General features: G+C 45.6%; 2 protein-coding genes across 7 annotated transcripts in view; one reads left to right on the top strand and one right to left on the bottom strand.

Moving 5' to 3' along the window:
* LOC137529006 (tetratricopeptide repeat protein 16-like) overlaps positions 1–26,717 on the top strand; it is a 417,560-nt gene that overhangs the window by 271,900 nt on the left and 118,943 nt on the right. The window lies entirely within an intron of this gene.
* On the bottom strand, positions 5,272–25,491 carry LOC137528236 (uncharacterized). Of its 2 annotated transcripts, XM_068249521.1 has the most exons (7): positions 25,355–25,491; positions 15,301–15,374; positions 10,514–10,723; positions 8,538–8,629; positions 7,705–7,809; positions 6,102–6,169; positions 5,272–5,474 (listed from the first exon to the last, which is right to left on the bottom strand). In XM_068249521.1, exons 1-7 carry the CDS (start codon positions 25,357–25,359, stop codon positions 5,363–5,365), a joined length of 666 nt encoding a protein of 221 aa, XP_068105622.1. In that variant the 5' UTR covers positions 25,360–25,491; the 3' UTR covers positions 5,272–5,362. The 2 variants fall into 2 exon arrangements, 1 of the variants encoding a protein (XP_068105622.1); XR_011023323.1 differs by lacking the exons at positions 5,272–5,474; positions 6,102–6,169; positions 7,705–7,809; ... (1 more) ...; positions 10,514–10,723; positions 15,301–15,374 and adding an exon at positions 24,042–24,265.

The raw sequence follows: 26,717 nt of genomic DNA, 5'->3' as shown, positions 1-26,717 counted from the left end.
TTTTCTGAAGCACTTATACATCAAAGAAACAGTGAGACTCAGCTTCAGATAAGGTTTTACTGCAGGGGAGTTCAAAGGGTCATTAGCTCTGCTCTATTTCATAGTTGAAAATACAGTGGCCCATATGCAATTCATTTTTCCACCTTCTTCCTAGGAGAAAAATTTTCATCTTTGATTTAAAATAACTTTTTAGCACTTTGCAATGGAAAAAAAAGTATCAAAAAGTAGGTTAAAAGGTGCTATCAAAATTATTTTGAGTATATTTTTTTTTTCCTTGCTGGTGGTTTAACCACTTCACCACTGAGGGGTTTTACCCCCTGACCACCAGAGCAATTTTCACCTTTCAGCGCTCCTTCCATTCATTCGTCTATAACTTTATCATTACTTATCACAATGAAATGAACTATATCTTGTTTTTTCCGCCACCAATTAGGCTTTTTTTTAGGTGGGGCATTATGCCAAGAATTATTTTATTATAAATGTGTTTTAATGGGAAAATAGGAAAAATGTGGGAAAAAATTAATTATTTTTCAGTTTTCGGCCATTATAGTTTTTAAATAATGCATGCTACTGTAATTAAAACCCATGAAATTTATTTGCCCCGGTTATAAAACCGTTTAAATTATGTCCCTATCAGAATGTTTGGCGCCAATATTTTTTTGGGAAATAAAGGTGCATTTTTTTCAGTTTTACGTCCATCCCTAATTACAAGCCCGCAGTTTATAAAGTAACAGTGTTGTACCATCCTGACATAAATATTTAAAAAGTGCAGTCCCTAAGGTAACTATTTATGTATTTTTTTTAATTGTAAATTTTTTAATTTTTTTTTTATGACAAAAAAAAAACAAAAACAAATGGGGAGTGTGGGAAGTAATGAGATAATTTTTTGTGTATAAGTAATTCATTTGTATGTGAAAAATGTTTACGGTGTAGTTTTACTATTTGGCCACAAGATGGCAACAGTAACTTTTTTGTTTAATGCGACTAGAAGGCTGGGTAAGCGGAAGTACTAGGAGGCTGGGTAAGTTGTTTTTTTTTCACAATGATCGCGCTGCTTAGCGGAAAAGCAGCGGATCATTGCGGGGCTTAGATCAACGAACGGGAATGGATTTTCCCGTTCATTGATCTCCGGGCGAGCGGCGTGTTTACCCGCAGGAGTGCGCGCTAGGGAGTGCGGGCAGCGGCGGGAGCGCGGAAAGTACGGATTTCTCCATCCCTGGGGGTTAAAGGATGGAAAAAGGGACGGAGAAATTCGTACGGGCGGGGGTAAAGTGGTTAAAAGGGATTTTATTGACAAGTTTTAAAAAATCACCTAGGAGAAAACTCAGGTGAAAAACTAAATTGCATATGGCCCAGTGTGTCGTTTGTAATTGCAAATGTGACAGAATGATGCAAGGTTATAAAAAAAAAAAAATTAAAAAATATGCAACTCTTTTCTTTGATACTACTTCTATTAATTATCATACTTTATTTGTTTGTTTTTGCTTCAATGTCACTTTAAAAGGAGCTAGTTTCAGGTTCTGTATATGGGGCTAATCTGCTGCTTGGATTGCGTCATTCTGCTGTTCAAATTGCAAAGGGGAATGGACAGACTGAAGTTCTCTAAGGGGATTACAGCCTGCAACAATGACAGTCTGTGTGCATGAAGTAGCCAGTTCTGGGTTTCTTAGTGCTCTAAAGGTGGCCATACACTGGCCCGATTCGCGGCCGTTTCGACAGCAGATTCGATCCTGGGATCGAATCTGCTGCCAATCGTTTGCGCTAAACGCACCCGCCGATCCGATTTCCTCCCGAAATTGGATCGGTCCGTCGATCGCGCTGTGCGGGAAATTACCCTCGATCGCCCGCGGGTAGGGAGCGCGTCGCTAGCGGCGGCCGATCCGATCAGGTATACATTACCTGAAGCTGGCTCCCGGGCGTCTTCTCCGCGCTGCACCGCTCTGTTCCGGCTCCATCCCGGCGCTTCCTGTGTCACTGCAGTGACCAGGAAGTTCAAATAGAGGGCGCTTTATTTGAACTTCCTGGTCACGGAGTGACACAGGAAGCGCCGGGATGGAGCCGGAACAGAGCGGTGCGGTGCAGCGTGGAGAAGACGCCCGGAAGCCAGCTTCAGGTAATGTATACGGGGGGGGCGGCGCACAGGCGGCAGGAGCAGCTCAACAGATTGTGATCGGTTTCAGGCTGAAATCGATTCACAATCTGTTTGCAGTAAAGGCAGCCATACGATCCCTCTCTGATCAGATTCGATCAGATAGGGATCTGTCAGCTGGTCGATCTAATGGCAAATCGACCAGTGTATGGCTACCTTAAGTGTTACATAAGCTAATTAATTAGTTCCTGCAGGGAGAAAAGCATGTTTTACATTGGAGGACCTGCATAGGGCTAGAATACACATTTTCCTGAAAACAGCATAGTGGGGCACATAAGTGCATATAAGTGAATACAACACTCTAAGGGCCCGTTCACACTGCACGCGTTTCCAGCCGCGTTTTGGAAACGCGTGCAGGTGGCCGACACGCACGACATCAGACATTGCATAGAGTGCAATGTCTGATGTTCACACAGCATGCGTTCCGGACCTGTGCGGTCCGGGAACACATGCTGCACGCAGATTTTACAAAAACGCGCGGCTGTCCCATTCACTTCTCAGTGATGGGATCAGCCACGCAACGCATACGAACGCGGATGGCGTGCGTTCGTACGCGTTGCGTTCTGCATGCGTGGCCGTCCGCGTTTTGCAGTCTGAACGGGCCCTAAGGGCTGGAAACCACAGGAGCGCTTTTGGCAGCGTTTTGGCAGCACTGCGATATGCTAGCAGTTTGCCAAAACGCTGGGCTAATGTTAATGGATGGGGCAACTTCTACAGGAGCGTTTGCGTTTCTCAGAAACGCAAACGCAGGACGTGCAGCATTTTGGGAGCGTTAGCGCTTCAATGTAAAGTATTGAATTGCTAGCGGAAACGCTCAGCAAAACCTAAACTGAGCGGTTTTGCTAGCGTTTTGCGGTTCAGCACACTGTAACAAAATGAAAAATAATTCACAGGACCAATCAGGATAAAAACGCAAAACGCTACGCACCCGCTGGGCAAAAAAATACAATGTTGCAAAACACGACCAAAAACGCGCATGAATCCGCTTGCAAACTGCTCAGACAAAACGCTAGCGGTTGCGTTTTGCGTTTGCTGTTTTCAGTGGGTTCCAGGCCTAAGGGTCCTTTTACACTATATCAGTTGTAACAGAAAATGGATGTGCAGTTCAGTGGCCATGTTTCCCTATAGCCTCTTCTACACTATATGCTGAAAAACTGAAACTTTTCACAATGCACTGATATGGAGAGAAAAAAAAGTGCATTAAAACACAACGGGTAGGGTGACATCACTTTGACGCCATCAATACAGTTCCCTAATATTCTCCGTTAGATGGCAAACAGTAAAAAATCCTCAAAGGAAAAATATGTTCCATTGTAAAATATGATCTAAATGCCAATCTACAAAAACAAGGAAAATTACACAAGATAATCCGAGTATCTGAACTTCTATATGAGAAGAGAAATGCTAATTTGCTCTTCTCCCCCCAGAATGGCCATAGACTGGTACTGACATTAGTGGTGTTACCCATTATTCTATACATTATTTGTACCTATAGGAAACACACTTTTATCAGAGGAATAAAAACACAGACACAGCTAAGATTAATACATATATTATAAAGAAAGAAGAAATACAAAGAGATAATTCAACCAGAAAATACATTCATAAAATGTACAAAACTGTACAATACCCTCACATATCCCAGTTGATCCAGAGGAAGGCGAAAAACCCTTCAAGGCCTGGGCCAATTAGCCATAAAAGGGAAAAAATTCCTTCCCGACTCCAAATGGCAGTCAGATAAAATCCCTGGATCAACACCCCTAGAATTTTACATCCCCCCCCCACACACACACCTTTTAGGTAGCCAGGGTGCCCCCCTTTGAGTTAGCCAGAGTGCCCCCCCTTTAGGTAGCTGGCATGACCCCCTTTTATACAGCCAGATTACCCCCCTTTTAGTTAGCCAGAGTGCCCCCCTCTTTTAAATAGCCAAATTGCCCCCCTTTCAGTTATCCAGATTTTCCCCCTATTAGTTAGCCAGATTGCCCACCTTTAAGGTAGCCACAGTGTCCCCTTTTAGTTAGCCAGCATGCCCCCCCTTTTAGTTAGCCAGGGTGTCCCCCTTTTATTTAGCCAGAGTGTCCCCCTTTTATTTAGCCAGAGTGTCCCCCTTTTATTTAGCCAGAGTGTCCCCCTTTTATTTAGCCAGAGTGTCCCCCTTTTATTTAGCCAGAGTGTCCCCCTTTTATTTAGCCAGAGTGTCCCCCTTTTAGTTAGCCACATTTCCCCCTTTTAGTTAGCCAGATTTCCCCCCATTTTAGTTAGCCAGATTGCCCCCCTTTTAGTTAGCCAGATTGCCCCCCTTTTAGTTAGCCAGATTGCCCCCTTTTAGTTAGCCAGCATTCCCCCCTTTTAGTTAGCCATATTGCCCCCCTTTTAGTTAGCCATATTGCCCCCCTTTTAGTTAGCCAGAATGACACCTTTTAGGTAGCCAGAGCCCTCCAATTTAAGTAGCCAGAGTGAAAGCTCTCCCCCCTCCCCATTAGGTAGCCAGAGTGGCCAGATGTGACTGGGTGCGGCGATGGGACTCCTGCAGAGGGGACAGGTCCGGCTCTCCTGCAGCCAACGATCGATGCAGGTCTGGTGGAATTGGTGGTTGCACGGAAGTCGTCTGCAAGGAGAACAGAAATATACATTAATATCCAGACTGACAGAGGCTGTATGGGACACTAAATACAGCAAAGACAATAGAAATGTGTAACAGAAATGAGCATTACTTACCTTACCCTCTCTTCCTCCTGGATATCAGCGAGGCAGATGGCGCACATCCCTTCATCTTCATCTGTGGATGGAGAAAATGCTTATTAATGCAATGAAGGCAGAATAGACCACAGAATACACAGAATACATGCAGGGAATCCCCCGTCTGTGTCCACTCTCCCCCCATCTCCACACCAAACACAAACCTCCCCATCTGCACACCTAACACTAACCTTCCCCTCTCCACTCCTAACACTAACCTTCCCCTCTCCACTCCTAACACTAACCTCACGCTTCTCCACTCCTTACACTAACCTCCCCCCTCGCCATTCCTAACTCTCACCTCCCCCCTCTCCACACCTCCCCCCTCTCCACCCCTTACACTAACCACCCCCCTCTCCACACCTAACCCTAACCTCCCCCCTCTCCACACCTAACACAAACCTCCCCCTCTCCACTCCTAACACAAGGAAACATAAATAAAACAGCAAAGAAAGGCCTGTTATCCAGCGGTGCTCAGATGTGATGGGGTGCGGCGATGGGACTCCTGCAGAGGGGACAGGTCCGGCTCTCCTGCAGCCAACGATCGATGCAGGTCTGGTGGAAAGGGTGGTTGCACGGAAGTCGTCTGCAGGGAGAACAGAAATATACATTAACCACTTCTATACCATGAAATTTTGTGCTGATCTGTGCTGCGTGGGCTCTCCAGCCCACAGCACAGATCAGGTTGCAGCCAGGCCGATCAGACTTCCCCCTTTTTTCCCCACTAGGGGGATGTCCTGCTGGGGGGGGTCTGATCGCCGCCGGCTGCTTGCGGGGGGGGCTCTTCAAAGCCCCCCTCCGCAGCGCTTCCTGGCCCCCTTCCCTCCCTCTCCCTCCCCCTGTGAGCGGCGCAGGACGGATTTCCGTCCTGCGCCTGATGGGATAGGCTTTAGCCTATCAGATGCCGGCGATCCCCGGCCAATCAGAGGCCGGGGATCACCGATCTCCTCTACGACGCTGCTGCGCAGCAGCGCCGTATACATGTAAACACCGGGGAAGATCTTCCCCGTGTGTTTACATTTACCCTGCGTGTTCACGGAGACACCCTCCGTGAACTGACATGGAACGGCCGGAATACACTTCAGGATTCAGGGGCGTACATATACGCACCGAGAATCCGGAAGTGGTTAATATCCAGACTGACAGAGGCTATATGTGACACTAAATACAGCAAAGACAATAGAAATGTGTAACAGAAATGAGCATTACTTACCTCACCCTCTCTTCCTGCTGGATATCAGCGAGGCAGATGGCGCACATCCCATCATCTTCCCGCTTCCTCTGTGGATGGAGAAAATGCTTATTAGCGCAATGAAGGCAGAATAGACCACAGAATACACAGATATTGCCGTATTTTCCACCGTCACAACCTAACACTAACCTCACGCCTCTCCACTCCTAACATTAACTTCCCCCCCTATCTACTCCTAACACTAACCTCCCCCTCTCTCCACACCTCCCCTTAACCTCCCCCCCTTCACACCTAACCCTAACACCCCCTCTCCACCCCTAACACTAAGCTCCCCTGTCTCCACAGCTAACACTAACCTCCCCAATCTCCACACCTAACACAAACCTCCCCCTCTACACACCTAACACTAACCTCCCCCCTCTCCACTCCTAACATTAAGCTCCCCCCGGTCCACTCCTAGCACTAACCTCCCCCCTCTCCACACCTAACCCTAACCTCCTTCTCCCCATCCCTCCCCTTCACATGTTAAACTAACCTCCCCCTCTCCAATCCTAAAACTAACCTCGCGTCTTTCCACTCCTAACACTAACCTCACCCATCTCCAGCCTCCACACCTAACACAAACCTTCCCCCTCTCCACCCCTAACATTAACCTTGCGCTTCTCCACTCCTAACACTAACCTCCCCCCTCTCCACACCTAACACTAACCTCCCCCCTCTCCACACCTAACACTAACCTCCCCCCTCTCCACTCCTAACACTAACCTCCCCCCTCTCCACTCCTAACACAAACCTCCCCCCTCTCCACTACTAACACAAACCTCCCCCATCTCCAAACCTAACACTAACCTCCCCCCTCTCCACTCCTAACACGAAGCTCCCCCCTATCCACAGCTAACACAAACCTCCCCTTCTCCACTCCTAACACTAACCTCCCCCATCTCCAAGCCGAACATAAATCTACCCCCCCCCCCCTCCACTCCTACACTAACCTCCCCCATCTCCACATCTAACACAAACCTCCCCCTCTCCACCCCTAACACTAACCTACCCACTCTCCACCCCTAACACTAACCTCACCACTCTCCACTACTAACACTAAGCTCCCCCCTCTCCACAGCTAACTCTAACCTCTCCACACCTAAAGCTAACCTCCCCCTTTCCACACCTAATACTAACTGCCCCTTTTTCCACATGTTATGCTGGGTACACTTGTTACGATTTTCCGCTCGATTTTCCCACCGGATCGTTTTTTCCGCTCGATTCTGCACTCGATTCTCTTATCTTCGCTCGTTTTTCTTATCTTTTTCCATTCACTTCTATGAGAAATCGAGCACAGAATCGATCGGGAGTAATATCGGACATGAGGGAATTTATAAATCAGATGCATCTATCATACGGAAAGTCGTAACGTATGTATCCAGCATAACATTAACCTCTCCCCCTCCTCCACACCTAACACTAACCTCCCCCCATCTACACCTACCACTACCTCCCTCCCTGCTACCTTTTTACCTAACACTAACTCTTGAGGCTAGCATATATTATAGCTTATTACTGTTCCCTGCACTACAGTGCACTAAAATGTACCCCCCCCCCAAAAAAAAAAGGTTTATTCCTTTACCTTCTTTTGATCATCTTTACACGGTGGCTCCTCCTCCTCCGGCTCCTCCTCCTCCGGCTGCGCCTCCTCTGGCTGCTGACGATGGAGCGTCACCTGCAAATTTTCCTGTAAAATATATAAGTAAAAATGAGAAGCATACCAAGTTCTTACTTTCAGCCAATGGGACACAGTACAAAGGGACTCTTCTTAACCTCCTGAGCGTTACGCCGCTCAAGAGGTTTTGTTACTTTTTGCCCACTTTTAAAATAAGTGTGCCTAATGACTGTAAAGCATATAGCTAGCACTAGGCTAGCTAGTAAAGGTGTTGGGTACCCTCTGATCACCACCGCTCCCCCATTTATATGTTACCCAGCCTGGATCCAGCGATCGGCGCAGCCTCCCCGGACAGCTTTGGTCTTCACTATGGGGAGGATCGCAGATGACCTCATGATGTCGCTGACGTCATGCGCAAACCCGATCCTCCCCATAGAGAGACCGGTGCTGTGTCCCGGGAGGCTGCACGATCGCTGGATCCGGGGGGGGGGGGGAGGGGTAACATATAAACGGGGGGATCGTGGGGATCCAGGGGTGCCCAGCACTCTTACAAGCTAGCCTAGTGCTAGCTATATGCTTTACAGTCATTAGGCACAATTCTTTATTTATAGGGTACTCCTGGGGCCACAGAGCGGTATGCCCGACACAGTCTCAGGCATACCGCTAAGGAGGTTAAAGCGCTTCAGCAGTGTTTTGCAGACATGAGATTGATGGAAAACATCTCCATGCGACAATGTTACCCATCGCTGGAGCTAATCTATGCAAATCCCTATTGAAAATATGGAAACAAACTCTCTTACCGGAAGGGACATCAGGTCAGCAAGGCGCGCTCCAGGTGCTCGAAAGGACAACACGAAAGCCATTGGAGAGGTGGTTCCGAGTCCTACAAGTCCTACAAGTTCAATGAAATGGAACATTTATTATTGAATGTGAAACTTTTTCAGGTTTTAAGAGTCTATATTCATGTTAGGGAGCTTTACTCTCTCTTCCTGTTCCAAAAGCATGATGGGAAGGGAGAGGAAATTTGCCCAGGGTACACTATTTGACTTTACAGAGTGGGGTAATACACAAGGTGTTGTATGCAATAAACTGCATTAAGCAGAATTACATGCGTAAAGTTTTATGCATGATGAGTAGAGCGTAATGCATTGCATGTAATGTATTGCATTCTGCTCTACTCATGATGAAGTAAGACTTTACACACAAAATGTTGCTTAACACAGTTTATTGCATACACCCCAAAAGTTCTTAAAGAGTACCTACCGTAAAGCATACCTTGTAGTTAATTTACTCCTCATTGTTCCCTAACATAGGATTGGTGATTGAATGGGTGACTGCATAGCTCACAACTGTCCCTTTTTCGGAGGGACAGTCCCTCTTTGGGAGCCCTGTCCCTCTGCCCCTCTTCCCTCCTCATTTGTCCCTCTTTCAGGACTTTGTTCCTCTTTCTATGTAAATATATATATTTCTCTACTAAAATGTGTTTAAATTGACTCTAAAGTTTATTCCATCCTTTAAATTGATATATTACTATTTTTAAAATGTTAATATGAAGGAAAATGAACCAGGATAGAAAGGAGCAGTGTGGTTTGAATTATAAAACAACATTTTTCTTATGAAATCTTTATGGTATGCGCGACAAGGGGTGTTCTGCTCAGAAAGTTTAATCGGAGTCAGCGGTGGCAGGCCCGGATTTACCTGACAGGAGCCTATAGGCACAGATGCCCTGGCACTCTAGACTTAGCCCTCTATGAACCTACAAATCCCGCCTGTCTACAGGTGCCCCTTAGTATTAGGCGGCTAGAAGTACCCTCAACAATAAGTAGCTAGAGGTGTCCCCTAGTATTGGGTAGTTAGAAGAACCTCAGTATTAAGTAGCTAGAGGTGCCCCTGACTGAAGGGTGATCTCGTCAGTGAAAAGACCAGGGTGGGTAACCTCTCATTTACACTCCACTCAGGACTCTGTATAGGAAAGGAGGGAGGGAGGGAGGCGCTCAGGGAGGGCCTGTAGGCATGTGCCTGCAGTGCCTTATGGTAAATCCGGCCCTGAGCGTTGGTTTATTCAGCAGAGGATGGTAAAGTTGCAATGCACAGAGAGTGCATAGAGCAATTTTACCAGTACTTCTGACAACAAAGCAGCACATGCAGGGCTGTGGAGTCGGTACACAAATTATCCAACTCCGACTCCTCAGTTTATGAAACCACCGACTCCAGGCACCCAAAAATGTGCTCCAACTCCTCAACTCCGACTCCAAAGCCCTTAGCACACGTTGTGCAATTAGTGTGACCAATGTTACCTAGATAATGCTTGCATTACCTGGGTACCGCACCAGTGTTCCCCACCTCTGTCCTCAAGGCCCACCAACAGTGCATGTTTTGTGGAAATCCACAGAGGTAGTTGATCAGCTCTGCTGAGACACTAATTACCCCACCTGTGATTGTGTGTGGCTTCCTGCAAAACATGTACTGTTGGTGGGCCTTGAGGACAGGGTTGGGGAACTGTGCTCTACTACACTACTTGCAAAGCTTTGCTGAATACACCCCAATATTTCTATTCAACCTAATGTATAATCTTTAAAAAATGTAAAATTGTGTTATAGAAGCCTTTACCCCGCTTGATCTCTGACAGAACATTCCTCTATCAGATGGCACACTTGGCCAAGCTAACAAGGTTATGAGGTGATGTGCTGCCCTCTCCCTCTGCAGATGTGGCGATGTGCATGCCAGCAGGACTGGTGTTTCTTGAATGACTTACATTGTATATACAGTGACTTACCAACAGGAACATTAACGTTGATCCTGCGACGTATTCTGGGGAGGCGCAAAGTCACGCGCACTGCAAGGTTGTTTCCCCACTGTGAGGTCGCCACTTCCCTCCACCAGTCTTGAGGGTGCTCCGAAATCGCAACTCTTAGACTAAAGTTGACGAGTCGGATGCCGTCTGCTTCAGAGGTGACGGAAGTTGGAATGTGCACATTAACTTCCACTAGAAAGGGACAAGAGAAGATGGGGTCAGAAACTATTACATTACCTCTCTTCTATCTAGCAACTTCTAGTTGCTTTACTGTCCTATCCCTAACCTTACTGCCTAGGTTACACCTGACCCTAATCACTCCCTCCTTCTATGCCTTTCCCTAACCTTACTGCCTGGGTTACACCTGGCCCAAATCACTTCCTCCATCTATGCCTATCTCTAATCTTACTGCCTGGGTTACACCTGACCCAAATCACTTTTCTCCTTCTATGACTAACCCTAACCTAACTGCCTGGGTTACACCTGACCCAAATCACTTCCTCCTTCTATGACTATCCCTAACCTAACTGCCTGGGCTACACCTGACCCAAATCACTTCCTCCTTCTATGACTATCCCTAATCTTACTGCCTGGGTCCTGACCCTAATAACTCCCTCCTCTCATGCCTTTCCCTAACCTTACTGCCTGGGTTACACCTAACCCTAATCACTCCCTCCTCCCACGCCTTTCCCTAACCTTACTGCCTGGGTTACACCTAACCCTAATCACTCCCTCTTTCTATGACTATCCCTAACCTTACTGCCTGGGTTACACCTAACCCTAATCACTCCCTCCTCCCATGCCTTAAAGGAGTGATCCAAGCTGCTAAAAAAAAGGAAGAAAAAAGATCCACTTAGCTGGGGCTTCCTCTAGCCCGTGGCAGCCGTCCTGTGCCCTCGCTGCAGCTCCAGCGGCTCCCGGTCTTCTCTGCTGGTGCAGCCGACCTCACCAGGTCGGGTTCCGGGTCGCCTTCTTCTGTGCCCCAACGCGTGGGTCACGGTCTCGCCAACGTCATCAGGACAGTACTGCACAGGTGCAGAACTATTGCGCCTGTGCAGTACCGTCCTGATGACAACGGAGAGACCACGTGACCCGCGCGGTGGAGCGCAATATAAGCCGACCCGGAACCCAACCAGGCGAGGTCAGCTGAACCAGCGGAGAAGACCGGGAGCCACCGGAGCTGCGGCGAGGGAACAGGATGGCTGTCACGGGTTGGATGAAGCTCCAGGTAAGTGGATCTTTTGTTTTTAGCAGCTTGGATGTATTCTTTAACACCAACCTTTACTATTTAGTTATATCACCCTCCTCATTCACCTAAACTTTATCTCCCAACTAACCTGTCCAGCAAATGAAAAGACATGGGAGCTGCATGGCAGACGCAGTGGCATGTCTTACAACTGTCCCTGTTTTGGAAACAAATCCCACAGTCCCTCTATTCCATTCTAAAATCCCATATATTGTACCAACATACATGGTTTGTTTAAAGAAATATATTTACCATTGTGGGGCTACATTATGAAGGGGTTATGCACAATCCGTAAATGCTTGTTTTGTGTTTGTCAGTTTGCCTAAACGTGCCACACAATGCAATGTGTCTGTCAGTGTCACAGTAGAGAGCATGTCAGTGTCACAGTGCAATGTGGCAATCAGTCACCAGTGTGTGCTGTCATTTTGTCATTGTTGCTGTATAGTGTCTCAATGTCACTGTGCAGTGTGTCTGTCAGTGTCACAGTGCAGCGTGCCTGTCAGCGTCAAAGTGCAGCGTGTCTGTCAGTATCACAGTGCAGTGTGTCTGTCAATGTCACAGTGCAGCTTGCCTGTCAGCGTCAAAGTGCAGCGTGTCTGTCAGTATCACAGTGCAGTGTGTCTGTCAATGTCACAGTGCAGCGTGCCTGTCAGCGTCAAAGTGCAGCGTGTCTGTCAGTATCACAGTGCAGTGTGTCTGTCAGTATCACAGTGCAGTGTGTCTGTCAGTATCACAGTGCAGCGTGCCTGTCAGCGTCAAAGTGCAGCGTGTCTGTCAGTGTCACAGTGCAGCGTGTCTGTCAGTATCACAGTGCAGCGTGTGTCAGTATCACAGTGCAGCGTGTCTGTCAGTATCACAGTGCAGCGTGTCTGTCAGTATCACAGTGCAGCGTGTCTGTCAGTATCACAGTGCAGTGTGTCTGTCAGTGTCACAGTGTAGTGTGTCTGTCAGTGTCACAGTGCAGTGTGTCTGTCAATGTCACAGTGTAGTTTGTCTGTAAGCAGGGCTGTGGAGTCGGTCCAAAAATCCTCCGACTCCTCAGTTTAGGACTCCACCGACTCCGACTCCACGACTCCGACTCCTCTAATTTGCATATTACAATTTTGTTGATTAAAAGTATGTAACATGAAATTCGTCTCTTAACTGCCAACGCTTAGGAATTTTACAAGACAACTGAAGTGAGAAGGATATGTAGACTACTATAGTTATTCCCTTTAGACTAAAACTAGTCCTTGGTAAGAGTACTTGTAAAAGGTACAAACCGGAACAAAGAACATCTATCAGGCCCTAGGCAATGTAAGTGTGGGTACATGTAAGAGTGATGTGCAGGTACTCTGCAGGGGATTGAGGAGATTGTAAACAGACAACACCTCTGTGTTCAATGTGCACAGCATTCTCAGTGGATTCCATGCAGCTCTGTGGGGAGTGCATATGTAGAGTATAGTACTACTGTGTAACAAAGTAAACCTGAGACAGATGAAATTAAAGTTTTATACATACCTGGGGCTTCCTCCAGCCGCCTTCAGGATAATCAGTCCCTCGTTGTCCTCCTCCACCACCTGGATCTTCTGCTATAAGTCCAGGTACTTGAGCCAGTCAGGCGTAGTGCGCATGCACACACTCCGCCGCCAGGAGCATACTACACCTGTGCAGCACTATTGCGCAGGTGCAGAATGTTCCTGGCTGTGGGAGCGGCATGCGGCCGGACAGCGCTGACTGGCTGAATTACCAGGACTCATAGCAGAAGATCCGGGTGGTGGAGGACAGTGAGGGACTGATTAGCCTGAAGGGGGCTGGAGAAAGCCCCAGGTATGTATAAAACTTTACTTTTCATCCGTCTCAGTTACCCTTTAATTTGTAGTCACCAAACCAAATTTTAATAACATATCAAATTATTTGATTTCATCAGCAAAGGGAGTGCATACATTTGCATAAATCAGCATCAATGCAGAATTATTTCCATCTCGTTGACCATCTCTATTAGTGACATGGCTAACCATCGTGCTTTATACTTACAGCATAGATGTTATTTAGTGTATATAAGAGATTCCTGTGTACACATCATATATACAGTCACAATCAGATATGTATATCTGACTTTAAAAATACGGGGACTGCTTTATTGAAGCAGCACAAGTAACTAATTTTGATTGGTTTATTTCATTTTTGTGGACTAAGCACAGCTATTACTGTATATATACATTATGTTTAATGACTATTATCTGAGAAATAGAACATTTTATCATATTTTCTATTTTAATTACAGTTACAAATTCATTAGGAGTCGGAGTCGGTGCATTTTTTCCCGACTCCGACTCCAGGCACCCAAAATTGCCCGACTCTCCGACTCCACGACTCCGACTCCGACTCCACAGCCCTGTCATATGTCAGCCCCTGTTAATGGTCAGTAGTCCCAGTCACTGTAGCCCCATCAGTGGTAACTGCAGTCCCATTTGTACACAGAGGTAAAATTGCATTCTAGACCCAATGCTTGTCAGAGTGGTCCCGGTCAGTACAGCCCCGGTCCATCACTAGTCACACACCAGGGAGGCAATGGTAAGCAGAAACACAGTTTATGGGTACTGGAAACATGTAATACACTATGGGGGTACAGAGAAGCTGGAGGCTGGGATACATTATGCGGTGCTGGAAATATTGGACACCTTATGGGCTCCTGAGGAGCCGGGACATATGAGAGTGCTGGGAAGCTGGGACACATTTAGGGGCATAGCAAGAAATGACTGGGCCCCATAGCCCCTGTATACAACTGCCTCCATCTTGAAGCATTACGGGGGTACCGGGAAGCATTGTGGGGGTACCGGGAAGCATGATGGGGTACCGGGAAGCATTATGGGGTACTGGCATGCTTTATGAAGGTACTTGGAAGCTTTATGAGGGTACTGAGAAGCATTTTGGGGCACTGGGAAGCATTATGGGGTACTGGGAAGCATTATGGGGTGCTTGGAAGCTTTATGAGGGTACTGGGAAGCATGATGGGGTACTGGGAAGCTTTATGGGGGTACTGGGAAGCATTATGGGGTACTGGGAAGCATTATGGGGTACTGGAAAGCATTATGGGGTTCTGGGAAGCATTATGGGGTACTGGGAAGCATTATGGGGTACTGGTATGCTTTATGAAGGTACTGGGAAGCTTTATGAGGGTACTGAGAAGCATTTTGGGGCACTGGGAAGCATTATGGGGTACTGGGAAGCATGATGGGGTGCTGGGAAGCATGATGGGGTACTGGGAAGCATTATGGGGTACTGGGAAGCATTATTGGGCACTGGGAAGCATTTTTGGGGTACTGGGAAGCATTATGGGGTGCTTGGAAGCTTTATGAGGGTACTGTGAAGCATGATGGGGTACCAGGAAGCATTATGGGTACTAGGAAGCATTATTGGGTACTGGAAAGCTTTATGGGGGTACTGGGGAGCATTATGGGGTACTAGTAAGCTATGACACAGAGCTGAACAGTGGAATGTTGCTGTGTTGGGGTTATAGTTGAATTGCTATGGTTCTCACCTGGCTCAACTCCGTCCCTCGCTCCAATCCCAGGATCGGTTGCCCGTCCTCTCCACAGATGACTCAGGTAAGCTCTGCAAAAAAGAGAGAGATTTTTTAAACTGAGGAAACAACTGTGCCTGTGTGAGGTTTGTAAGGCTCCCTGTATAATAGCCCCTGCCCTGCTACCTGGGAGACCCACAACCACACCAATGCACAGACACCTCCAACACCCCCCAAACACACACCCACCCACATAGCCGGTCCCCAGATAAATGTTTAGACTAGAAAGTGGTCCCGAATAATTTTGGGGACCCCTGCTGTAAATGCTCTTTTACACTACATGCAATTCCAATTTGATGTGATTAAAAAAAGTCCTGCATGCTGTGTTTTTCTTCTTGTGTTCATAGAAACCAGTCCACAAAATGCTAACTCACTGCACCCCCACCCCATCCCATCCCATCTCCCTCATTCCCCCTGCTTTGGCAATGCCTGTATTGAAGCTTTGTCATGCCAATAAAGCTATTTTTGATTTGATTTGATTTGATAAGCTGGTCCCTGCAGAGTCCAGGCTGGAAGCACAGCTATGCTGTGTGAAAAGAGGAGTGATTCCTGTCTTCCAGCCAGACAGCATGCAAGTACAGGAGAGCTTGTTGTGTAGACACAAGCAGAGGAGAGGGTGGGCGGAGCAGCTGTTTCAGAGGGCACACTCTTCCAATCAGTGCTACTAGAGATGGGAAGTCCGGAACTTTTCAATGATTCGGATGATTCTAATCGGATCAGTCAAAAGATCAGGATCTTTGAACCGAATCTCTAATCATTTTACTAGGGAAGCATTCTGGAGGTTAAATGACTAGCAGGACAGGACTTTCCCTGCAGTGGACAGAGAAGGGGAGGGTGGTGGACAGACAGAGAAGGGGAGAAAATGGACAGAGAAGGGCAGGGAGTGGAAAGAGAAGGGAGGAGGTGGACGAAGAGGGGTGAGCAGAGAGCAAAAATGTTTTTTTGCACACATTACCCACATGTTGCAATCATATGCTTTAAATATATTTCAGCTATATGTTCATCTGTATACTTTGAATGCAAACGTCTCACAGTGAAAGAAAGCATTCCCCAATGTGTCCTTTTTTCACCTCGAACACTCGTCATAAATTTAGGGAGAAGTTGAGTGCAGCTGTTTAGAGCAGAGTGCAGGAGGATCATATTGCACTGCAATCACAGTACCTGCCCTGTCATTCTAGCCCAGCACACTGTCTGCAAAGTTACTGAGCTGTGCTTCTGAGCCAAAACTTTCCCATTTGTTCACTATGCACAACTACTGAACAGTCAGCCTAAAATGAGCAGCACATTACAGCCAGTACGTGTGCTCTACACATATCTGGCAGTGGCACCCATGTCCCCTCTCTCATTTACCTGTCCCTGCAAGGCTGGCTCCCCTCCAACTGAGCGATCCATCTCTGCTCTGCTTCCAGGCCCCCCCCCCCCTGCCCGCTGAGAGGAGGGGGGGACGTGCCGCTCCTGGCTCCACCCCCTTTGTGAACCAAATTGTTCAGTTTGATGATCCGGATGATTCGACTCACAACAAAGATCCGAATCGTTCATGATCCGGACAACACTAAGTGCTACAGTTGAATACAGGGCGCTCTCAGACACCATGGCTTCTCCATGCACTATAGAAGTGCATTCATCTTACAGACTCAGCAGCTGGCTTGTACATTTGTCACCCCCCCCCCCCCTGCCTACTCCTCACCCAGGGCTCTACGCCCCAGGACTGGGCCGAGGCAGAGGCAAGAGAGGCTCCAGTCTTAGGGCGCAGTGTAGGAGGAGGCGCACAACTCACTCAGCTATCATTCCCTTTTTGTGTTCAAAGCATAAAGAAATAAGACAAGGGGATGCATGGCAGTGACTGCAAGCCAGATATCTAGAGATTGTGTGTGTGTGTGTGTGTCTGGGTCACCTCTTAGTCTAATAGCAATCAGTGTGTGATGGCTGGGGTGGGAGGGATGGAGGGGCGCACTTTGGTTTCTCAGCATCGGGTGCTGGAGGACATTGTACCAGCTCTGCTACGCCCTCCCTCGCATCATTGTAGGCCAGTGGTCTGTAGTGATTGGATCCAAATGCAAGAGCACTGCTAGGTAACAGCACAGGATCTGTCTGTCTGTCTGTACAGTGTTGTGTCCCTGAACTGTCCCCCCTAGCAATCGCATCAGATCACTACGGGTTGCAACCATTACAGGTGTCCACTAATCTTAATGCAAACCTGAACTAAAAAAGTCAAAAATAAACATACGCATGTCATATATACAGTGGGTTGCAAAAGTATTCAGCCCCCTTGAAGTTTTCCACATGTCACATTTCTGCCACAAACATGAATCAATTTTTTGGGAATTCCAAGTGAAAGAACAATACAAAGTGGTGTACACGTGAGAAGTGGAACGAAAACCATACATGATTCCAAACATTTTTTACAAATAACTGCAAAGTGGGGTATGCATAATTATTCGCCCCCCTGAATCAATACTTTGTAGAACCACCTTTTGCTGCAATTACAGCTGCCAGTCTTTTAGGGTGTGTCTCTACCAGCTTTGCACATCTAGAGACTGAAATCCTTGCCCATTCTTCTTTGCAAAACACCTCCAGCTCAGTCAGATTAGATGGACAGCGTTTGTGAACAGCAGTTTTCAGATCTTGCCACAGATTCTCGATTGGATTTAGATCTGGACTTTGACTGGGCCATTCTAACACATAGATATGTTTTGTTTTAAACCATTCCATTGTTGCCCTGGCTTTATGTTTAGGGTCATTGTCCTGCTGGAAGAAGGTGAACCTCCGCCCCAGTATCAAGTCTTTTGCAGTCTCCAAGAGGTTTTCTTCCAAGATTGCCCTGTATTTGGCTCCATCTATCTTCCCATCAACTCTAACCAGCTTCCCTGCTGAAGAGATGCACCCTCCGAGCATGATGCTGCCACCACCATATTTGACAGTGGGGATGGTGTGTTCAGAGTTGATGTGCAGTGTTAGTTTTCAGCCACACATAGCGTTTTGCATTTTGGCCAAAAAGTTCCATTTTGGTCTCATCTGACCAGAGCACCTTCTTCCACATGGTTGCTGTGTCCCCCACATGGCTTGTGGCAAACTGCAAACGGGACTTCTTATGCTTTCTGTTAACAATATGTAGAAGCTTTCCAGAGGCGCCAATAGAATAAAAGTCACTTAAATGAGCTTAAAACCGATGGGGCAGTGGTGGGCCTATCCCATCCATGCAGACAAAGCAAACAAAGGAAAGACTGTGGCATCAACAGTCAAACAACAATTTTATTTATACTCCACGGTAAAAATAGGCAACGCGTTTCACGGGCTCAATCCCGCTTCATCAGGCCAATCAAAAAGGAGCATACAGCTTAACAGCATCAAAACCACACAGAGGCGCTCAGTGTGGTTTTGATGCTGTTAAGCTGTATGCTCTTTTTTGATTGGCCTGATGAAGCGGGATTGAGCCCGTGAAACGCGTTGCCTATTTTTACCGTGGAGTATAAATAAAATTGTTGTTTGACTGTTGATGCCACAGTCCTTCCTTTGTTTGCTTTGTCTGCATGGATGGGATAGGCCCACCACTGCCCCATCGGTTTTAAGCTCGTTTAAGTGACTTTTATTCTATTGGTGCCTCTGGAAAGCTTCTACATATTGCTAAGTCCACCCTTGGTGGAGGGTTGTACCCATCTTCTTCCCATCTACAGAGAGCGACTTTTAATCCTGAATGGGGGCAGGTTAATCTCCCCACCTGCCTTCACAGTGGTTGCCTAATGGTAACCCTGGTTTGTGAGTATTACATTGTTATATTACTCATTATTAATTATCATCTATACAATATCACACTATTGGGCTCTTGGTGTCCCCCCTCCCTTTTTCTGTTAACAATGCCTTTCTTCTTGCCACTCTTCCATAAAGACCAACTTTGTACAGTGCATGATTAATAGTTGTCCTATGGACAGAGTTTCCCACCTGAGCTGTAGATCTCTGCAGCTCCTCCAGAGTCACCATGGGCCTCTTGACTGCATTTTTGAGCAGCGCTCTCCTTGTTCGGCGTGTGAGTTTAGGTGGACGGCATTGTCTTGGTAGGTTTACAGTTGTGCCATACTCCTTCCATTTCTGAATGGTCGCTTGAACAGTGCTCCGTAGGATATATTTAAGGCTTTGGAAATCTTTTTGTAGCCTAAGCCTGCTTTAAATTTCTCAATAACTTGATCCCTGACCTGTCTTGTGTGTTCTTTGGACTTCATGGTGTTGTTGCTCCCAATATTCTCTTAGACAACCTCTGAGGCCCTCAAAGAGCAGCTGTATTTGTACTGACATTAGATTACACACAGGTACACTCTATTTAGTCATTAGCACTCATCAGGCAATGTCTATAGGCAACTGACTGCACTCATGTCAAAGGGGGCCGAATAATTATGCACACACCACTTTGCAGTTATTTATTTGTAAAAAATGTTTGTAGTCATGTATGATTTTCGTTCTACTTTTCATGTGTACACCACTTTGTATTGGTCTTTCATGTGGAATTCCAATAAAATTGATTCATGTTTGTGGCAGTAATATGACAAAATGTGGAAAACTTCAAGGGGGCCGAATACTTTTGCAACCCACTGTACCTCTGTATAGTCTACTCATCAATCCCTTTCTCCTCTTCTGTGTACTGTTTGTCCACTGTGATCAATAGAATTCTCCATCCTCCATTTTGAAAATGGCCATTACCCCATAACCGCTTCCTGGTCAGCACACTGTTAAACTGTGTCCATGTGAAACATGGACATTACTTTGCTCATCAGTTGTTCTTTCAGTTATAATAAACTGAGATAAACTATTTGTTTTAAGATATTCCATGGTTTTATTTTATGTTTAAAGTGGTTCTGTGGATAGTTTTTAAAAACAAAAACTGACACTTACCTGGGGCTTGTACCGGCCCCCTGCAGCTGTCCTGTCCCACGCCGTCCTCCTACGATCCTCCGTTCCCCGCCACCAGTCACGGTCCAAATATTCATCTAACTAGACGAGTACAACTGTGCCTGCACTGCCTCGCTCCTGTTCGCGTCTCCAGGGGCATAATGCGCAGGCGCAATATGAAAACATTTGTACTGCGCAAGAGCTAGAACGCGCGCAGGCGTGAAGGCGCAGTTGCATTCGTCTAGTTTTTAAAAACTATACAGATAACCCCTTTAAACATTTACAAAGTAGATTTAGGGCTTGTTCACACCTAGGGCATTTAGTTATTTTTTCAACGCCAGCGATTTCAAAATCACCATAAAAGCGATTGTGTAATGTGTCCTTATGGAACTGTTCATATCTGCTCATTTAGTCTGCTTTCCACTGACTAAAGTGCTGCCTGCACCATTTTTGGGGAGATTTTGCTATAATGGAAGGTATAGGAAAAGCGCAACACGCTCACAAAATCGCTTTATGCATCAATTGCATGTACGCTTTCATGAATAAATACATTGTATTTATTCATTTCCGGGTGAAAGAGTTCACTTCCTGACTGACATCAGGAAGTGAACAAACGGAACCGCTCTGCAAAAGGGCTTAGAAAAATGCTGGATACAATATCAAAGTGCACAGGTAAGCGCTGGGATCGGGGAAACAAAAATCACTCACAAAATCGCAAAACGCTGGCCTCAGCGATTGCGATTTTAGATGTGAACACTGAACAAAGCCTTAGGGCCTGTTTCCACTACACACAGATTGGATGCAAAAAAAAACTGACTCCAATGAATGCCTATGGGCCTGTTTCCACTAAACGCAATTTTTTGATGCAGATTTTCCCATAGGCATTCATTGGAGTCAGTTTTTCTGCATTCATGCTGCATTAATTCTGCATCCAATCTGCGTGTAGTGGAAATAAGCCCTTAATGTTTTTCTGACTCAGTTCAATGACAATCTGTTAAGTGTTCCAGTGCTAAAACATAGGAATAGTTGACCTTTATATCTATCTCCTGCCCTCAGAAGCTCTTCTCTGCTAGGAAAGAGTTTTATGACTGTAATTCCTTATCTATATAATCTGACAAGGGTCCTACATGAGAGAAGCTGTCACTTACATGCTTGTAGGGTAACTCTCTCAGGCAGGAAAATAAAAATGGAAACACAGCCTAGTTATTAATATATTTGCTACTGTACATACACAGGTCTATCTCACCATGTCATATGTCACCTCGAGTACACTTCAGTGCAGGTGTGGAACATATGTAACTACTTTCCCTGGTGTTATTACTGTTATTACACATGCAGGCAGAGGAAAATATCTGTTCCTTTTGTGTGAATGATCTGTTTTTGAAATACATACCTTACATATGATTAACGTCTAAATATTTCCAGATGGTTTTTCATTAACAAAAAATACTTTTACAGGTTATTTATGATTTACAGTATATTTTGTATGCCTAAGAACTCACTAGAGTGATTTGATTGCATAACATAAAGACTCACGAGGTGACATGATGAGATAGACATGGGTATGTACAGTGCCTAGTACACAAATAAATAGGCTGTGTTCCTTTTTTTCTTTCTCTGCCTGAAAGAGCTAAAAATCAGGAATGTAAGTGGCAGTTCCTGTCTGGGTCGGGACCGGGTCGGATTCTAGCGTAACCCTCACTGATAAGGAATTGCAGCCATAAAACAATTTTGTGGCAGTAAATGGCTTTGAAGAGCAGGAAAGAGATAAAAAGCTTCAATAGTTCATCTATTTTAACCCTGGCATACTTCAATTAATGTGTCATTGAGAAAAGGCCATGAAACAGTAAAAGCTTAAAAAGTTGATTTAAATATAAAATAAAACTGTGGGATAACTTTCAAATTCATTTTTAGAAGTAGGAGGATCGATACAATTGTTTATCTCTGTTTTTTTTTTCACCTTGGATGTCCTTTAACTATTTCTGCTGCCTGGCCGCGATCACGGACGCGCTCCCGTGCCCCCGTGTTGTCCCCTGGTAGCCCTGGGATCAGTGAATGGGAATGGTTCCCCATCACCGATCCGTCTCCCCAGCAGAAAAACCGAACGCTCTTACAAGCGGTTTCAGTTTTTTTGCCCGGAAAAATTTCCGCATTCCCCTTGTACTTCCGCTTAGCGAGAAGCACAAGGAGGGGAAGAAAATTCAAGGTGGCCATCATGTGGCCAAAATAGTAAAACTACATCTACATATTTTTTACATTACAATTTACACATATAATAACATTAAAAATTAACTGTTTATTTCCCACACCAAAATATTACCCAAATAAGATTTTTAATGGAAAAAAAAAAAATTACAGAAAAAAAAAAAAAAGACATAAATAGTTACCTAAGGGTCTGAACTTTTAAAATATGCACGTGAAGGGGGTATAATACGAACATTTTTTAAATTATAAGCTTGTAAATAGTGATGGACGCAAAACAGAAAAAATGCACCTTTATTTCCAAATAAAATATTGGCGCCATACATTGTGATAGGGACAACATTTAAATGGTGTCATAACTGAGACAAACGGGCAAATAAAATACATAGGTTTTGATTATGGAAGCGTGGATTAGTTTAAAGCTATAATGGCCAAAAACTGAAATCATGAATTTTTTCAATTTTTTTCTTATTAATCCTGTTAAAATGCATTTAGAAAAAAAAATAATTCTTAGCAAAATGTACCACTTAAAAGAAAGCCTAATTAGTGGCGGAAAAAACAAGATATAGATCAATAAATTGTGATAAGTAGTGATAAAGTTATTAGCAAATGAATGGGAGGTGAAAATTGCTCTGATGCATAAGGTGAAAAATCCCCGCGGGCTGAAATGATTAAGTACCCATTGAGTCCAGCATAAGTAACCCACATGTTGAGAACCTAGACCATAGGGCACTAAAGGAACTCTGTCTACTATCAAGTGGGCGCATGCTTAGTAGTGCATCTGCAGTGACAGCACTAACACCTGGAGATTGTGGCGGTAAGATCTTGGTTATACAACATATCCCAGCCTCAACTCTGTACATTTGCTGTACAGTATAAGGCTCCCTGCACACTGCAAATCCGTTTTCCGTTTCCGATTCCGTTTCCGATTTTCCTTGAATACATTCAACAGAAAAACGGATCAAAAAACGCAGCATGCAGTTAAGATTAAAAATCTGAATCGGAATCGGAAGTAAAAACAGATTAAAAAGCGGAATCGGAATCTGAAATGCATGCAGTGTGCAAGAGGCCTAAACAAGATCTTACTGCTGAACTCTCAGCAACGGAGTATCTATCGGCTACATGTGCTTGCATTATAACAGCCTCTCCAAAGCAGTCTACTTCCTTTTTGTGGCTTTGCTAGCAGTAAACAGACAGAGAGGCCAGACCCGTGGGCCTATGGTATGGCTGACTTTAGCTGGGGGGACATCTAGCTTTTGGGTGCATGAAGAAAGGGCGTTCAGAAAAAGGGCCCCACTAAATAAGACGGGAAATGAAAACGACATGATATTAACTTTAAAAATTGTAACATAATTCATCAATACAGCTTAACCTAACCCTACTCTCACACAGAGCCATCCCCTGGTGGTGCCTAACCCTAACCACCGCCTGGTGGTGCCTAACCATAACCAGTCCCCCTGGTGGTGCCTAACCCTAAGCACCCCATGGTGGCTCCTAACCCTAACCACCCCCCCTGCACAAACACCTTTACACACATAGAAACAATAACATTTGATTTTTTAAAATTTGTACAAACAATATAATATAACAAAAAAAAAAAACTATAACGTTGCAAGTTTCTAAAATGATAACATATTTCAAACATTTTAATGTTCTAATGTTGATAACGATATTTATCCCATGCCCATTTCACTGCGCGGGCAGCACGGTGGCGTAGTGGTTAGCACTCTTGTCTTGCAGCGCTGGGTCGCCAGTTTCAATCCCTGCCAGGTCAACATCTTCAAGGAGTTTGTATGTTCTCTCCGTGTCTGCGTGGGTTTTCTCCGGGCACTCTGGTTTCCTCCCACAAGAAAACATACCGATAAGTTAATTGGCTTCCCCCTAAAATTGGCCCTAGACTGTGATGCATACACTAAACGATGCATACATAGACATATAACTATGGTAGGGATTAGATTGTGAGCTCCTTTGAGGGTCAGTTAAGCGACAAGACCATATACTCTGTACAGCACTGCGGAAGATGTCGGCGTTATATAAATACTAATTAATAATAATTGAGCACTGTGGGGAGGGGGGGGGGGGGTAACTAACACTGGGGAAACATCTGTGCCTGTGCAGTGGCATAGCTAAGGAGTTATAGGCCCTGGTGCGAGTTTTACATGCCCCCCCCCCCCCCAAAGTACTGTATACATAACAATTGATACAGCGCACCAAAATCTGCCAAGGACAACCACAGTGTCAGAGGTGCAAGAAGGGGATGGGGAACAGCTTATTATTATCATTCAAATCATTAATAGAAGTGATCATAACAAGCACAGGACCAATATAGAGCTAATGTTACAGACAGTTGCGGGCTCCTCTGTCCCAAGGGCCCTGGTGTGGTCGAGGCCTCTGCAACCCCTATTGCTACACCACTGTGCCTGTGTGAGGTTTGTAAGGCTCCCCGTATAATAGCCCCTGCCCTGCTACCTGGGAGACCCCCCAACCACACCAATGCACAGAAACCTGCAACACCCCCCAAACACCCACCCACTGCAGTGTAAAAGAAGCCTGAACCTGATCAGACTAGGGTGGAGAGGTGTGTCAGCTCCTCCCCTAGGTGTGGCCAGCAAACAGTGACATAGCTAAGGAGCTGTGGGCCCCGATGCCAGTTTTACATGGGTCCCCCCAAGCATTCTATACATAACAGTTGATACGGCGCACCAAAACCTGCCAATGGCAACTACAGTGTCAGAGGTGCAAGAAGAGGATGGGGCACAGTTTGTTAATAATTACTACCATTCAAAGCATCTATATAAGTGATTATTATGAGCACAGGACCAATAGAGAGCTCAAGGGCCCCGATGCGGTCGCAACCTCTGCACCCCCTATTGCTACGCCCCTGTCAGCAAAACACCCAGGCCTGGAAAATCATCTTCTCAGTACTCACCCCATCCTGCTCTTCCTCTGTATATAGATCACGCTCTTCTTTCTCCTAAGCACAAGCTCAGACAACGCTCTGCTTTCTGCTCTGCTCAAGCTCACTCAACTGAATCAGTGAGTGACCAACTCAACTGAATCAGTGAGTGACCACTTTCCAACTGCCATTTTGTTTATTTTCAAAAGATAACTGCCATTTGTAACTGCCTCAGCAGTTGGAACTACAACTACGGGTGCTCCAGTGGACCAAAAAGCCTCCACTTTGATAAGCTTTGATTCTGAGATGGATTTGAAACTGGCAGATTTGTTTTTTGAAATAGAACATCTCAACATTCTGGACTTATTCAAAGCCAGCTCACCAAAATCTGTTAGTTAACTGATCTGTACTCCCAGCTAGAAATAACTACTAATTCCTTTTTTTTTCCTTATAAGCAATTATAGTCTGGTACAGTGGATTATAGCAGTTATAATTTCAAATACATCGTTTATATATATATATATATATATATATATATATATATATATATATATATATATATATATATATATATATATATATATATTTTATTTTAAACACTTCTGGGGGTTTAAGGGCCTTTTCCACTTGTGCGGTGCGAATCGCCACGGTAAAAATTTGCATGCGGATGCAAATTTCGCATGCGGTTGTATGCAAATTTTCATGCGAATTTGCATGAATGACGCTGTATGCAAATTTAACCATGGCAGTGCATGTGTGCTTTTCAATTGATTTAATGCAAATTTACATGTGAATTCGCATGAAAATTCGCATACACCCGCATAGCGGTATGCGAATTCTGATGGCTCTGCCATGCGAATTTTTCACGCGGATGAAAACGCTCAGAAATCCTGACAAGTGGAAACAGACCCATTCACTTGTATTGGCTATGCGAATTCGCATGCGGCAAACGCATGCGAATTCGCGATTGTGGAAACGGGCCCTAACACCTTCAGGCTGGTTTCACATTAGAAATCAGCGTAATTGATATGGTGCGTTGCGCCAGACGCACGGCACTGCACCGTCAAAAACAGGCTTAAAGGGAACACTGCGCTATCAGGCGGTGTTTCCTGTCTGGCCGTCGGACAAGCAGGAAGTGACACGCACGTGACGCGTGCTTGCCGTCACGTTCTATTTCAGGTATGCAGAAGTGCACGGAAGCGTATTAAAATACGCTTCCACGCATGCGCGCCAGGATGTCGCAATAGTGATTTTAAAAAAAAATCTACACATCGACAGAAACTAACATGACTTTTAGCCGACACAGATCGCCGCATCGCTGCAGCATTAACGTAACTTTGGACCTGCGTCGGGGTTGTGGCGAAACGCCGCTTCCGTCACATCACACCGTAACGTC

Source organism: Hyperolius riggenbachi, chromosome 8 (genome assembly GCF_040937935.1).
Source record: "Hyperolius riggenbachi isolate aHypRig1 chromosome 8, aHypRig1.pri, whole genome shotgun sequence".
Classification (NCBI taxonomy): Eukaryota; Metazoa; Chordata; class Amphibia; order Anura; family Hyperoliidae; genus Hyperolius; species Hyperolius riggenbachi.
The sequence above is the reverse complement of the archived record's forward strand: the minus strand, read 5'-3'. Positions and strand labels throughout refer to the sequence as shown.

Bases quoted from the DNA above. Each gene is read 5' to 3' on its own strand.
- LOC137528236 (XM_068249521.1), bottom strand. The intron at 10,724-15,300 runs GTGAGAACCATA...GTCCCTTTCTAG, and splicing joins GAGGGACGGAGTTGAGCCAG to TGGAAGTTAATGTGCACATT. The intron at 8,630-10,513 runs GTAAGTCACTGT...TTGAACTTGTAG, and splicing joins CAACGTTAATGTTCCTGTTG to GACTTGTAGGACTCGGAACC.